This window comes from Gorilla gorilla, chromosome 5, assembly GCF_029281585.2.
Source record: "Gorilla gorilla gorilla isolate KB3781 chromosome 5, NHGRI_mGorGor1-v2.1_pri, whole genome shotgun sequence".
Lineage (NCBI taxonomy): Eukaryota > Metazoa > Chordata > Mammalia > Primates > Hominidae > Gorilla > Gorilla gorilla.
The window spans coordinates 168,907,906-168,924,514 of NC_073229.2; the positions used below are offsets into that span (position 1 = coordinate 168,907,906).

Below are 16,609 nucleotides of genomic sequence, written 5' to 3' on the forward strand. Positions count from 1 at the left end.
AACAATGAAAAATAAACATAGCTCTCTCCAAAAGGGTCCCTACAGCAGTCTTTATTTCTCCCTTCCCTCTTTCGTGAAGATGAGGGATGGTATCTTTTTGGTTCCAGTTTTTTAAGTAAAGAACTCTTGGGCCGCACTTTGAATCTCTTTCAAGAACTGGAGCTTGTGGTTTTGGTTTTAATGATAAAGAAGTAAATGAAATAGAAGCATAAGCAAAATGTACTGGAGAGTCTGTCTTTCTAATAGTCTGTGACTCTGTTTTTACTGAAAATAAATATTTAAAACTCACTGGGCCAAGTCTGCTGATGGGGAGGTAAGAACAAAATTGCTTTATGAAAGAACGTAAGTACCTTAGGATCACTAAACCCCTGGGCTTGGAGGGGCTTCAGATAAATGAGCATAAGCATACCGTGGCTAACTAAAAATCTAAACAGTAGAAAGCCTGCCCTGCAGCAGCCAGCAAACCGTCACTGGGAAGAAATCTTATGTATTACTGGTGTCCTACTTAATTGAGGTAATTTAGGTGGAATTGATATTGTCTTTGAGAGACATTAGGTAGTTAAGGACTTAAAATATCACCTTCACTGCCATTAGTCTACATATTGTTGGGCCATGAAGTAGTATTTTGGCTTGGAATCTTCTAGATTACCCAACTCTATTGCATTATAATGGCACCATCAGCCTTACTGGGCAATTTGATTTTTAGGGTAAGGGATGCAGTTAGCAAAGTTCTACCATACAATATAGGAAGGATCACTGTGGGGCCATTTAGAGAGGAAAAAAGATATCTATACTTTATAAAGATTAAATTTTTAAAACTGCCATTGCAATTAGCAAAAGTACAGAAGTAATAATGTTTAAAATTGTAAAATAAATAGAAATATGCTGATTATAAAGTAAAATAATACAGTAAAAGATTTCGTATAACCATATAGAAAAAAATAGAAGTAATTAATCCCTGCTTTTAAAAATACATAAAAGAAAGAGATAAAGTAGTAATTTTTTTTTAATAAAAAGCTAAAAGCTACAAATCCAGCTTTTCAAAGCAAACTTAAAGGATACAATGATCCCCTCAACTGTTGTGGGAACACAGTCCTGGTGTTAACACCTTCAGATGGGGGCATACAAGGCTCCCCCAGGGCCAGTGCAACAACGAATGACCTACAGGAATTTGGCGGATGGTCTGAATCTCCCCTGTTTGAGAGTCAGGGAGATGAGGGTAGGGTTGGGTGGGAGGTGGGGTTCCCTATGAATTCTGGGCTCATGTAGAAATATTATCAAGCTAGCGGCTCCCCTGGGTTTACTGAGTATTTGCATGTTTATATTTCCAGACAATCTAGTACCCTCAAGACAATTATCACCTGTCCCTCCCCTTGCACGTAGGCACATCAGGTTTGATCATTAATTCTACTACTTTATTTAAAAACAAACACAAATAAACCTTGTCTTATTGTTTTGTAACAAATGTTCTATTAGTCGTACATGCAATATTGACATCTTATATTTTGGGTTGTATGGTATGGTAGCCTATTTCTATGTAGTCCTTTCCATGTTTGTATCTTTAAATCTACTCCTGAGTGTGAAATTACTTTAAGTGTATTTTGTTTCAGAGACAGGGTCTCACTCTGTTGCCCAGGCCGGAGTGCAGTGGTGCAACCATGGCTCATTGCAGTCTTATACTCCTGGCCTCAAGCGATCCTCCTGCCTCAGCCTCCTGAGTAGCTGGGACTACAGGTACATGCCACCATGCCCAGCTAATTGGACTTTTTTTAGAGATGGAGTCTTGCTATGTTGCCCAGGCTGGTCTCAAACTCCTGACCTGAAGCAGTCCTCCTGCTTTGGCCTCCCCAAATGCTGGGATTACAGACATGAGCGAGCCACTGTGCCCAGCCTAAATGCATTTTATAGTCAAATCCTACGAAATTATTCATTATTTACAATGTTGTCTTCCTGCCTCCTGTCTTCATTATCATGAGATACTAATGGCATTTTTTAAGGAAGACTCTAAACTTCTACAGTACCTATTATCAAATAGGATCATATATCTTATTTAAATTTTGGACAGAATGTTTTTTTTTCTTGAAATCCTGACCTCCGCACTTCTTCTCTCTTAAGTTAATTTTTTGTTTCTAAAAGTATATCTTTGGATTTCCTGCCTTTAAAAGCTTAGAGGACAGTAGACAGTGTTTGCGAGTGGATGAGGAAGTTGAACATAACCTGAGGAATATATAAGTCACTCCTGCAGCTTTCTCACCCACTACCTCCATCCTCTCCCCAGGGGCTTTTCCACACAGGCACACACACACACCCACACCCACACCCACACACACACACAAGCACATGCACAGAATGAGAATCAATGTTACTGATGGGGGTACTCCACATTCTTCCTATATTCTAGTCTTGAGTGAAACAAGGACTGAAAAGATTATGAATTCCAAAGTAAGTACACCACCTCTCAGATCTTTAAGAAGGTGTTACTCAAATAAATGATGTCATATCAGATTGCCAACATTTGTTTTCACTCTTCATACTTTAGGCAGTTGAATGCAAAATCGATTAGTTGGGAGCTCGTGCTTGATTGCTATATATAGGTAACTTCTAAAAGTGTACATAAAGTAAATGTTAACAGAACCTGTATTTTGCCTGTGTCAACTTCCTTTTCTGGAGACTTCTGGTTTTCTCATAGTACCTCCCACCTTCTAATACACTGTATAACTTACTTACAGTGTTTGTCGTCTCTTATTTTTCCCCATCCTGAGGCATGGCCACTCCACTTGGCACCATGGAGTTCATTGCTAATAATTATAGGACCACTTTGAGTGCAGGAGAAAAGTTGGAAGCCAAACAGAAGTGGCTGGAGTGGTGAATGGGACACGAGGAAGTAGATATGGTACAGTACTCATTGGTGAATTTTGTCTGTGAAGGAGAGAAAAAAGGTGATAACTAGCAGAAAATGTAGATTTGAGGTAGGGGTGTGTGTGTGTGTGTGTGTGTGTGTGTGTGTGTATGTGTGTGTTTAAGGATGGCACGTCGGTAAACATTTATATTCTACAAAGGATAGTCTTCTTGAGAGAGGGGTTGACAGTGCAGCACAAGAAATTTTTAAGAAATCATTGGGAAGAATTGGCCTTTAATAAGAAGGGGGACAATTTCTCAGTTAAAGAGGAGAGAGGATAACAAACTGGCAGTTGGAGGGAGGTTTCCTGAGTTGGTGGTGGAGAGAGAAAGGAGTCCTCATCTAGTAGTATTTAGGTTTTCAATGAAGCGTGAGATAAAGTAAAATGATATTAAGGCAGAGAAAGAAACCAGTTTGGGGAGAGAGATAGCAGTAGTGAATTTCTGTTTTGGAGTTTGGGAAAGCAAGTTTATTAGGGAATATAGTGCAGTTGCCAGGAGGTGGACATTTGAGGTTTGAAATCACATATTTTAAAGTAAATTGAGTCTGTCTGTTGAGTGATTTTCTCCAGTTGTTTTTATCCACAGCTGCTCAGGTCCAGAGTAGGCAAGTAATTGAGCTGATCCAGGCCTGGGATTTGCAAGGGGTGAGAGAGAAGCAAGGGAGATGAGGTTATTTGTAATGATTCTAATGATAGACCATGGACTCAAATTTGGACAGATTCATCAAGAAATATTTTAAAACCTTAATTATGCAAATATACTTCCATATCAAGAGCTTAGCTTAAAATGAGACTATCTCTGTTTAAATCCCATTTCTATTACTTACTATAGGACCTCAGACAAGCTATCTAAGCACTCTCTGCCCTAGTTTTTTCCATCTGTAAGATGGAGACAATATTGTCACCCAAGTCATAGAATTGTAATCCAAATTCAATTTACACATAGGAAAAGTTTATCCAAAAAAGTTTACTTGGTACAAATCGAGCACTCAAATAGCATGTTATTACTGTGATTAATATGCATCCTGACCTAGTATATTTTACTTTGCACAGCAAAGAAGAAATATTTTTCTTTCTTTGATTGTCTTATCTCAGAGCAATATACATAGTTCTTGTCCCCACATTTTTACTTATCTTTAGTTTTGTTCTGTTATATGCCTTTATAATTATAATTGGAATGGAATGATATATAGCAAACCTCACAAAATCCAGTTATAAGCATAAAATTGGATAGCTAGTAACAAATAAGTATATTTGGGTAAGTGTTAGTTTTTGGACAAACAAGTTGCCTTCTGATCATCCTTTAAGGTTTCATGGAAAAATATGAGACCACTCTAATGAGGACAAATGGGTTTAAGAAGTATCTTCTGCAGAGCAGCCATTTGCCCAGAAATCAATATTTTACCAGCCTATCAAAAGTGCATGTCCTTTGCTGTTGGTTCATTGTGTTACATGTTAGGCAGTATTGCAGCACAACTTTTTTTGTTTTATTTGTTGTTGCTACAGTCTTATATTATTTGTGTTTTACTTTCTGTGGCTTATCAGTGTTATATTGTTATGAATAATAATAGGTGGAAGGATATAGTACTTCTTAACCTTATTGGCTTAATATTTTAATAATGTCCATAAAATGCAGAGATTATATGTTATCCCAGCTGGGGCTCTTCAGAGTAAGGGGGCACTTTTAATAATTATACCAGGATGCTGATGTGTAATTCCTGTATACAGTCTAGTATAAAGCAGGATTTATACTGCTTGAAGGATAGTTTTCAAAATAGGCAAAAATCTTAACTCTTATACAAATACAGAAAGAGCATGTTTCATTTAACTCATAATAAGGGAACCAGTAAGAAGTTATAATAGGTTCCAAAGAGAATACAAAATGTCACATATTTATAGTCAGATTAGGGATGCTAAGATGAATTTACCTCTGGATGCAAAGCTGACAAACTGGTCAATATCCACAGGACAATAATCAATTGCATTCCACTGGGCACAATTTGCATTTATATGGACAGAAATCATTTGCATTACTATCTGTTTTCTTCAGTTTGCAGAGTTTAAAATAGCTCAGAGATAATTTAAGCTTTGCAGGATACCCACTCATTTTTTGCCCACAACAAAGACCTTCACAGTTTTTCCCTGCACAGGCAAAACTGGATGGCTGGCCAGCCTAGTTACATGTCACATGTTCTCACTATTGTTTGCTTCATATGATTTTGTACTTAACTGTTAATTGCTACTTTGTTTTTTTTTTTTTTTTTTTTAATTTTATTCTTGGATAGATGCCCATGGCTGTTGCCTTTTAAAGAGAGGATTTTTAGTAATAAAATCATAATTTTATTTTAGAGCTTATGAAGCCGCACAATATGAAGTCCCACTCCCTGTTCATATTTGAGATTAATTAGAACCCAAGCTGTTGTTATTTTGGGGGAAAATGCTACTTTTATTCTGTTTTGGTTGCCTACTCTGGGAGAACTTCAGGCATTTTGGCAAGAGGAGCTGACTATCTGCAGCTGTTCAAATACTTTAAGCCTTTGGGTTCATTGTGGATTTTGCTTTAACCCTCTCTCCCGACTTAAAAAAAAAAGCCAGCAGCCAACTGCATTGCCTGTTTTTTTTATTTCTGTTGTTTGGTAAGCAGCAGTTATACTTTTGTAACCAGAGGCTGTATTTATTTTCTGTGTTGGCAGTTCTGCCTAATGAATCAACTGGTATTGAATTCACAAAGGGAGATGCCCGTTCCCTCCCTCCATCTGTTTGCCAAATGTGTGTGTTCCGTCAGCTCTCAGTAGTGGTTTCACTAAAAAGAGCCATTAGCAAGAGGTGTTCACCTTGAATTCTCAGTCCTCTGCCTGACTTAGAAATAGTGGTATTTTCCTCTTGTGATTCTGTAGGGGTTGTGTGAGGTGAAGACCCACACCTGTAATTCCAGAGAAAGCATATTTGTTGTTTAAGTATAACATCTGGCTCTACATTACCGATGGCTTTAGTTTGGTTCTTGAGCCTTGGTTTGCTCCATCATGACGGGATGTCTGTCTCTGGACAGTACTGTTGTCACGGGGATTGAAATTCCCTGAAAGAGAAGACAAGAGATCAATGAACCCTAGTAGGTTCTCTCAGACTGGGAGCCCATGATGCCTTACTGGAATTGCATTACCTCCTCAGCAAATCCTTCCATACTTGTTGGTGATAGGGAGGAAATTCTTTTTGAGAGTCTGCATTTCTGTAAAGCTCTGAGCCTAATGATGAATAGTAAGAATTTAGGTCAAACAACTTCAGTACCCGGCTCCATGGTCTTTTGAGCAATTTGTAGTATCACTACCATCAAACCAAAAGGGTGAGATGGTTTTGTTGGTATTCAGTAGTGGACCATGAAGTAGAAGTATTTGTCTCTGCATTGGAGTCAAGAATCTGGGTAGAGGAGCCCGACAACTTTCCATCTCTTTCCAAGACAGATCTTCACATTGTAGTTACATTATTTTGTTTGAGATCTTGGAATTTCCAGGATACATACCCAATTGCTAATATTTCCGGGATACATACCCAACTGCAAATACACACTTTAAATATTTTTCAAAGGTAAGTATGAGTTATTTGGGGTTTTTGTTACCTGTGTATATATAACAGTGATGATGTTCTTTTCCCAGGGACATGCCCCAGTTTTTGATATATTACATAGGCTTGAAAAATAATTTCTCTCGAATTTGATTTTATGAATGTTGTAATATCACTCTCTTAGGTACTATGCTGGTTCATTTAGCTTACGAAATAGTTTTATAAGAACTAGGTGTCATTTAAGAAGTCTTTGGAGCACAATTAAATGTTATGAATCTACCCTGACCTAGATAAGGGGCAGTTAACTCTTTAAATGTAAGGCCACTGACCCACCAAAGTCATGAACTGTTTACCTAAGAAACTTAACTGAAGCATTCCATTTATGTTTTAACCTCAATTTATTACCCCAAAACTTCCATCTAACGTATGAATTAGTTTTGAAATTTACAGAAAAAGAGAAAGTATAAAACTTGCTTTTAAAGTGAAGAACATGAGGAAAACAATTTAATAATTTAATACATATAGAAAATAATAATACGGGTTAATGAGAGGAAGCTGAGAAGAGGAACACAGAGTCAAAGTGGCAAGAGACACTTGCCTGAGGGGAGTGGGGAATCCAGATACACATGAAGAGAAGAAAGGGTAGATTTGCACTGAGGAAAGTTCGACTCAAGGTAGAAGAGGAGGGAGGCTCCGTAGATTGTGGGATGATGTTATTCAGAGTTAAACTTGTTTCTGCAATCTTTGGAAATATGACGAGACTTTCAAGGTGTAGTGACTCCCACAGCACTACTTCTGCTGTTGGAGGATTCGTTCTGAATGATAATCTACATCTGTTTAACAGATATGGGTTTATTCTGGAGCCTGCATTGATCTGGCCACATCAAGCCAGGACCGAAGTGTTCATGACAGTCACATTTTATATCTAGGTTTTAATTTGTAGTTTCAGTTCTGTTTGAAATAGGCAAAGCAAAGATTTCATTTGTCTTTTTACAATGTAGTTGCTCAAATAAAATTTATTATTAAAAAAATTTTATAAAAAACTTTTGTATAGAGATGAGGTCTCGCTATGTTGCCGAGCTGGTCTCAAACTCCTGGGCTCCCACCTCAGGCTCCCAAAGTGTTGGGATTATAGATGTGAGGCACCACACCTGGCTAAAATTTATTATTAATATTTTTTATTTTTTGGAGACAGTGTCTCACTCTGTCACCCAGGCTAGAGTGCAGTGAAACGATCTCGGCTCACCGCAACCTCCACCTCCCAGGTTCAAGCAATTCTCATGCCTCACCCTCCTGAGTAGCTAGGACTACAGGCACCCACCACCATACCTGGCTAATTTTTGTATTTTTAGTAGAGATGGGATTTCGTCATATTGGCCAGGCTTGTCTCAAACTCCAGACCTCAAGTGATCCACCTGCCTCGGCGTCCCAAAGTTCTGGGATTACAGGAAGAGCCACTGCCCCTGGCCAATGTTTCAAATATTAAGTAATAATTGGGCATTGGGTTTCTGAATGGTTGATAATGAGGATAATTTTGCATGTATTTTTAAAAATTTGAAAAAAATCATTTCTACTTGGTTATTTCCTTTTTGGCCTCTATGAAGTTTTTTGATTTTTTGTTTATTTTTAAAATTTTACCTTTTTTTTCCAGCCATCAAACACAGACCACCTGTTGGGACCATCCTAAAATGACCGAACTCTTTCAATCCCTTGGTAAGTGTTATTAATAGTAATAAATTAACCTAAACAACTGAGAACTGGTTTTGTTTTTTTTTTTTTTAGGTGGATTCTCGCTCTGTTGCCCAGGCTGGAGTGCAGTGGCATGATCTCGGCTCACTGCAACCTCTGCCTCCCGGATTCAAGCAATTCTCCTGCCTCAGGCTCCTGAGTAGCTGGGACTACAGGCGCCCGCCGCCACTCCCAGCTAATTTTTTGTATTTTAGTAGAGACAGGGTTTTACCATGTTGCCTAGACTGGTCTCGAACTCCTGAGCTCAGGCAATCCACCGGCCTCGGCCTCCCAAAGTGCTCCCGTGAGCCACTGTGCCCGGCTGAGAACTGTATATTGTTAAATAGGAGCTAATCACCAGCCTTTCTTACATGGCATATTAATGTTAAAAGAATCATGTCATTGACATTTAAAAGCAGTTAAATTTCTAAGGGCAATGCAGTAAACAGGTATTGCCTTTCTTAGGAGAACTGTGTGGTTTGAAATCATGTGAGCCAAAAAGAGTTGATTTACAGGGAGGAATGTAATTGTACTTTTTACCTCCTTCGTATTGAGTCATCTTAACCTTTAGCTTTGCACGCAAAAAATATATATAGATATACAATTACAATATAGCCAACTTTAATTCACTGCCTTAAATTTGCTTTTGGCTCACTTTTTATTTAGTACGTGCCATCAAATTAGCTCACCTAGTTTAAATTTGTCTAAATTGTTAAAAGCTAAATTCATTTTTATATAAAAATGCAAGAAAACACAGATGAGAATTCCGGTTTTGTTTTAATTTCTAGTGCAATGTGGCTTTCAACTTATTGTTTAACCTACTTCCTCTGGTTGGTCCAGTGGTTTTTTTAAGTTTTCTCTTTGGGTAGCTAAGGAGATGATGGAGGGAAAAACAGCACCCGAAGCCTCTCTCTCCCATTTCAATAAAAAGGATGCCCCCTTTTTTAATCTCTTTAAATGTTGGGCCTCTGTGTAAGTTTTTTTTTTTTTGGTGGGTGAAGGGGCTTGCAAAAGTTGGACAAACAAAAGACATATAACTGGTTTGCTTAGTTTGTAAAATGAGGTGGCAAATTTTGATGATATCTGAGTTTTCTTTTAACTCTACTAATCTCTGATACTCTGTCTTTAGGGGACAAAGAAAGAAATTACAATATCTATTGTTTCCAAAGAGTTGAGTATTGGTTGTAGGATCATTTTAACCAGATCTGCAAAAGGGCAGGAAAACCAAATCAATCAGGATGGGAGGAGCATAGAAATAAGATGAGCTCCATGAATAGTGAGCTGGACAGTGTGGTTGGAAGAAAATGAAGTGTCCTTGGGGGAGATGTCCCTGGAGGAAAATCTCCTTTATTGGGAAAAAAAGGAAGGGCCCTCTGCCTACTGTGCAGTGCATTTAATAAGCCATGTGACAGCTGTGCTTTCTCTTCATCACCTTCCTCTTTTTCCTACCAAAGGGCTGAAAGGGGTGGTACCTTTTCTCACCCATCATAAGGGTCATGGTGAGCCTCCTATAACAAAAGACAGGTCAACCAGAAAAGCACAAGAAATTTACTTAATCAAAGTTTTACCTGACATGAGAACCTTCAGAAGACTCAAAGAAAACAGGGAAAAGTGTCTGTTTTTACACTTAGATTGAGTGAGGAATGGATGACTGCATTGAATTGTGATTGGATGAAAGGGTATAATTTAATGATAATAGACTGAGAAGGGAATTCCAGCAAGGCCTATCTATTCAGATTCTTCTTGGCTTCTCCCTGCAGCATATTCCTTTCCTCTAGGGACAGGATACCTGTCACAGGAGAATCTTCAGGAGAGAAGGGAGAAGGTCACAGTGAACTTGCTAGATTTTATGGCTTGCTTTGGGGAAGAGAAGTTCTAGTTTTTATGACCTACCTTGGGGAAGGGGAATTCTGGTTTCTGTTTATCACTTTGGAAGCAGAAAGAGGGTCAGGAGACAAGCGACCCAGAGGTCAGAGAGACCTTACTACTGAGGCCTTCCAGTCTCCTTCATTTCAAAGTACTCAACCCACCATGTTCTGAGCCCTGACACCTGTTGAAAATACTTTCTTAGAATTTTCTCTGTAGCACTGATTTGAGATGCATCTCAACGTGGTGCTAATGATCATTTAATTTTTTTCTTAAATACGTGTTGGGGAATTTGGGAGAAGACTTTTTATTTCAGGCAAACATAATATTTTTTCATCATCCAAAGTAACCAAATACATTCTGGGCATTCAATATATATTCAATAATAAGCCTATCTTCGAATTGTTCCTTTTTCTATTTCAGCTGACCTGAATAATGTACGTTTTTCTGCCTACCGTACAGCAATCAAAATCCGAAGACTACAAAAAGCACTATGTTGTGAGTTATTCTACCGAAGTTAATCAGTCTGTTACTTGAATTGCGTTTTTTTTTCTCCAAGAGGAAGATAAATGAAGAGGATGGAGTGTTTGCCAAGTTAATCTGGTTTTCAGTGTACCTCACTCAAGGAGTTGGTTTTGTTTCTACAAATGTTTTATTACTTGCCCCATCAGTGTGCAGTACTGAACACATGCCATTCTTACTTGGAGAACAAAATTAACCAAAACACAGGAGTAATGTAAAAAGCTTTTTCAAAAATTGTGCTGCCACCCAATTTAAAAGGATTAAATCAAAGAAAGTATTAAGTCATGTGTTTTCAGTACCTTTTGCCCATTTGGCAGTGTAGAGTTCCAGTTTGTCTTAATACAACTGTATATAAAGAAACACTAAAAAATCACATTCCTGATCTAAATTTGAACTGGCACCTTAACAAGTGAGATAAAAGGCTCTATTTTCTTTTAAATATATCTTGAGACATTTAGTATTATCAATGCATTTTTCCTGTGGAGGATGTGTTCAGAGTGGAATTCTGTGGCAGTCCTTTCATCAAAAGGATATTTCCCCCCGCAAAATAACCTAAAATTAAGTAGCAGTGTGAATACTTAGCATATAGATTTATGCTATCTGGATTCTATTTGTGGTTGTAGTTCTAATGATTGAGTCTACCCTAGGCCTTGTCAGATAGTTGATGTGGAAAGTGATATTTACCTGTTCTTTTAAGATAGGGTAAATTGAAAAGTTTCAAGTATTCTTGTTTGCTACCTTTTGTTAACTGTTAATATACATCTAGGCAGTTCAGTGATGCTTTGAAAATTATGCTTTGAAAAATGTTATGTTAGGGTTGAAAAATCTGCTCCTTGAAAGTCAATAGAAGTTAGCAATAAATTTTAAGCTGGCTGCATGAAGAATTGAGGAAAGAGAGGTATAATGTCATTGAGAAAAAATAGCAATGCAAAGCTTGAAAATAGGAAAAGCTTAAGCTGTGTATGGAAGATAAGTCTACAGGGCTGAAAGACACCTCCAGATGAGGCAATGCAAGGAAGAATGAGATGACCTTGACTCTTGCATAATCCACAGAGCCTCAAAGATAATTAGCAGGTGGTAGTAGTTGCAGCAAGTGTTGCAGAATTACCAGGACAAAGAAAAGAAAGCCACCATGCTCTGGCTACTGATCAGTATGTTGAGCGAAAAGAGAATAGGAAGTAAATTATGAACACACAAAAGGGATGTTTGGTCTGCGCAGGAGTCCACGGTGACAGCAGTTTTGAAAGAAGCTCAGCTGCACATCCAGGATCCAGTTGATGGGTCTGGAAGTTCTTCTCAGGCCTGATGAGCTATAAAATGAGGACAAATGACTCAGCCACAAAATTTCCATTGACAGAAGACTGCTTTTTGTCATTATGAACATGGTCCCAGTTTTCAACAACACTTAAGGGTGGATAAGCATATTAACACATTTGGTGTTTTCTTCTCTTGGTTCTTTGGATTCCTGAAGAAAAAAAACCCCTCCTCAGCTCTTCCCCTCAAACCTGAGAGGAACAGAAGGGACGCTTCTCCAACTTCTAAACTAAACGAGATTGGTAATGACAATTAAACAACTAAATGGCAGTTAGAAAAGGGCTAGATTGTATTGGATTTCAAGTATATGAGGTGCTTTTTTCAGAGACAACTGACCTTCACTTTTCCCGCAGCCTTCTCCCACTGCCCTCCAGCCAAGGCCTCTGGGCCACTCCTGGAGCTCATCAGTTTATTATTAATCTGCTTCTTCCTCTCCCTTCCTTTCCGTTTACTAGAAATACCCTGACCCTTTCTCTGCACTGGCTTGTAACCCTTTTTTCCTCCCAAATACTGTTAAAGATTTACCTCTTTTGGAAACATTTACAAGCTAATCCTACCCGTCTCCACGTTTTTTCCCAGTAGTTTATGATTGCCTGTAATAGCAGGTTCTCTCACCTTAGTGACAAGTGCTTGCCTTTGTGTGCTCAAATAATGTTTGGTGGATTGCCCCGTCTCCACTGTGAACTACTTTAGGTCATGGCTGTCTCTCATTATGTGCAAATCCCCACCCAGCATAAGGCAGAGGGCAGTGTCATTGTTCATTCATTTGTTGGGCTCCAAGATTGTGCAGGAGATAAAACAGTATAAAGAGACTTGATTCTCACACTGAAGGAACTCATATTTCGAGAACGTTGCACATGGACCCAATGCCCTGCTTACAAAAGATTCCTGCTGCCCTCAGACTGGAATGGTCTTTGCCTGGCTCACCTCTCTGTCCACCTCCTTCCCTCTGCTCCACCGGGGCATCACCATTTCATCATCCACTTAGTGATAGAAATGGCAAACTCTGTATTCCATTCCTCCTGCCTAAAAAGCACTTGTCTTAGCTCTTTGTATAGGTTGGTGCAAAAATAATTGCAGTTTTTGCCATTAAAGGTAAGTTAGGGTATTTCATTAAAAGTAATGGCAAAAACCTCAATTACTTTTGCACCAACTTAATCCTTCTGTTCTTCCCTTGGCTGGGACACTCATTCCTGTAGGTCTCAATGTTGTCGATCACCTCTCTTTTAATGAGGTTTTCTATGGCTCCTCATAGAACTGTTCTTTTCCTTACATGACACTTCTGGTGCTTGGTTTAGGCACTAAGGCAAAGTGTCAATGGTGATTTTTAATATTCTGTTTATTAGTTATTGTTTGCTTCTCCATCATGGGAGGGATGAGTCTGTGTTCGTCTCTACTTAGGACCTCATACAATTTCTGGCACAGAGCAGGGGTTACTTAGGACACATTGAGTGAATGATTTGAGTTTGAAGGTTGTATAGCAGGACTCCAGAAGATGTGTCCAAGGAGATTTATAGCAGCACTTTTCATAGTAAAAACTTATTCAATTTTGGCATATTTATACATATAATACAGCAACAAAAATCAATGAGCTAGTAATCAGCATCAACATGATTTAATCTTAGAACTATAAAATTAAATGAAAAAATTAAATGGCAGAAAAAAATGTGTGCCACTCTGTTCCATTTATATGTAGTTCAAACCCATGGAAAACTAATGCTATATACACTTTTAAAAACTGAAAGTGAAATACAAAGGTTAATGGTTACCCCATAATTGTAAGAGGATGTAATTAGGCAGGATTCAAGGAGCTTCCAAGATAGTGGTAACATTCTGTTTTTTTCAGCTGTGTGATGGACTAATGGGTGTTTGTTCTATTATTTTCTTTTAGACCACACATATGTATTTTCTGTTTTCCTTTGTATTTTGATTTTGAAACTTTATGTGATAGGTAATAGCAGAAAAGCAAAAGGGAAGTATGTTCCGAGGAGGGAGAGAATCCTCTCATTATGAAGAAGAAGGCAGGCTTCCTTGATTAGTGGGCATATGAGCCAGGCTATAAAAGGCACCTGGGATTTAGGCATGGGGCAGTTAATTGGGGATAAGAAGGGAAGGAGTTATCTGTGTGAGAATTAAGGTGTAGATGGTGTTCAGGGAACATCAAGTTATAGAGTCCGAATGGAATAGCTTAGCTATTTTGTCCAATATCCAGAAATTTCCTTAAAGTTAGTTTAGGTCAATTTGAAGGTCATATTTTTCCTGAAATTCCTTTCGGTTTTTTTCCTCAAGTTCTTATTGTGTTGTATTTCATGTTTGGATATTTTTCGTTATAGAATGGGGAGCCATGAGGCATTTTCTGTATTGTGGGAGTTTAGATATAGGGCCAGAGGTGGAAGTATGCTTTAGGGAATATCTAAGAAAGACCAAAGGGCAGAGAACAGAGAATGGGTAAATAGTTCAGGTGAAGGATGATCAAAGCTGAGCTGGCTGGGAGTTGTAGGAGGGGAGATGAGGGTCTGGATTTTTAAGGCTGCCTGAGGAAGAACTGATGACTGGGGGTATTGGGTAGTTGGTAAATTGTGGCAGGTAGAAGAAGGAAGGATGTTAGGATATTTCACGGTTTGCAGACTGGACTGCATCATGACAAGAAGGCCAGGCCTTTATGGGCAGAGGTTCCTGAAAGAGAATTATATAGCTCTTGTAGGGATCAGAGCAATGGGACATGGGTCAAGTGTTGAGGCAGGAGATCAGCAGGAGAAAAGAGAATCTGGAGCCATCCAAAGAGAAGCAATAACAGAAGTAAGGGGAGTGAGTGAGGGCCTCAGGCTCACAGAGTGAAAGGCCAGATGTGAAACCTTGAGCTCTGCCTGTATTTCTGGGGAAGAGAAGATAGGGGAAATGCTAAAAATAATAATAATAATAAAAAAATAAAAAAATAAAGAATGGCCACATAGCTTGACACCTGGAGAAGTGTCACTGAAGCCCAAGATTGGGTGCTTAACAGTGTTCATTGTTTTGCAGAACAGGAGAATGATGATGCATTTCTATTCCATCCCCTGTGCCTTATATGTGGGATTAAAGAAAAAGTCAGAAAGTTGGATAGAAAATGATTCTGCTGTTTGTTTCATTTACCACATGACTGAGCTGTCATTTGTCTCCCTTTGAAATGAGGAAATCTTAATCATAATTTTCTATGATTTAAATGTAGTCAGTTCTTTAAAGGTACCTAAATGTGACACACTTCAGGAAGATTTACGCTTGACTTAGGCACTAAGACAAAGTGTCAGAGTAAATCGCTAAAAATTGAAGACATGATAGTCTGTGGGATGTGGCAAATTAGTGTCACAGCTACAGAGTGTATAACCAGAGAGACTTCAGAAAGAAATGCAAGGACAGCCTGATGCAGGAAATGGGCTTTTTGGAATTTGGTCTGTTGTCACCTGATGCCATGTGGGGATCCAATAGCAGTGCTGTGTTACTGGCATAATTAATGTTGGAATTCAGAAAACTTACAGCCTTTGGCCATATTTGAATATGTTCCTTGGTGTCTGTGGGCAGCTGTAGTTCCCTAGCTACTGCCCTTTATTAAACTCTTTCCTTTGTCAGGCACTTAGCTTCTACCCTCTAGAGGTTTACAATTGAAAACTGTGTACAGTTGACCCTTGACACCCAAAACTTAACATGTTAACAGTCAATTAACACATATTTGATATGCTATGTATTATATACTCTTATTCTACAACAAAGTAAGCTAGAGAAAAGAAAATATTAAGAAAATAGTAAAAGACAAAATATATTTAATATTCACTAATTGGAAGTGATCATCATAAAGGGTCTTCATCCTCGTCGACTTCATGTTGATTAAACTGAGGGAGAGGAAGAAGAGGAGCAGTTGGTGTTGCTGTCTCGGGGTAACAGAGGCAGAAAGGGTAGAGGAGAAAAGAGAGGCAGGCACGTTCAGTGCTTAACTTTAATTGAAAAAACTCCACGTGTAGGTGGACCCTCACAGTTCAAACTGGCGCTGTTCAAGTGTCAACTGTACAGGGCAAAGAAATGAGGTAAGAATTACAGTGAAAATTCCAGATGGTTCTTAGTTTTTTTCTGACACCTTCTCTAACTCATATGAAGCTTATTTGACTTATTTTTGTTATTAGCTTAAGTTTATCAATGATACATTTGGCATCTGAAGGAAATGGATTGGTTCGTTATCCAGACTTGTATGTTTTATGTTTATCTCTTTAAAAAAAAAAAGTCTTCCCTGTTGAGTTGTTTTTGAAATCATTTTACTCTGTATGGGTTTAAAGCAGTTCTTTTAATTTGTAGATAACTTAAAAAATAAATAATTCTGTGTTACTCAGACAGCTAGCATGGACACATTTCATATATGTCTTTAAAAATTCAAAATTATTAGTTATTCAGTGGTTACAAATGGATAAATACAAAGGAAGCTATTTGTTCATTTTAGTTAACTGTCAAAATATGTCATATTTTTTGAGAGAACAGTTTTTGCATCAGGCGAAGAGAAAGAAGTTGGTTTTATATGTATATAACCTTAGTTTCTCTCTTTGCCTCTTATTTTTCATGCTAAAAGTTAAATATATAACATATATATATATAACCAACTATTTTCTCTTTGCCTCTTATTTTTTTAATGCCAAAAAGTTAAAAAATAAGAAAAAATAAGATTAGAGTTCTTCTAGTCTAATTTTTTATGCTAAAAG

General features: G+C 38.1%; 1 protein-coding gene across 8 annotated transcripts in view; it reads left to right on the top strand.

The window, feature by feature from the left end:
* Nucleotides 1-16,609, top strand: part of UTRN (utrophin) — a 562,884-nt gene that overhangs the window by 472,664 nt on the left and 73,611 nt on the right. For all 8 annotated transcript variants that reach the window (XM_019029674.4, XM_063707928.1, XM_063707930.1 and 5 more), the window contains 2 exons: nt 8,110-8,171; nt 10,476-10,550. In XM_019029674.4, coding sequence (XP_018885219.3) covers nt 8,110-8,171; nt 10,476-10,550 — 137 coding nt within the window. The remainder of the gene's footprint in view (nt 1-8,109; nt 8,172-10,475; nt 10,551-16,609) is intronic.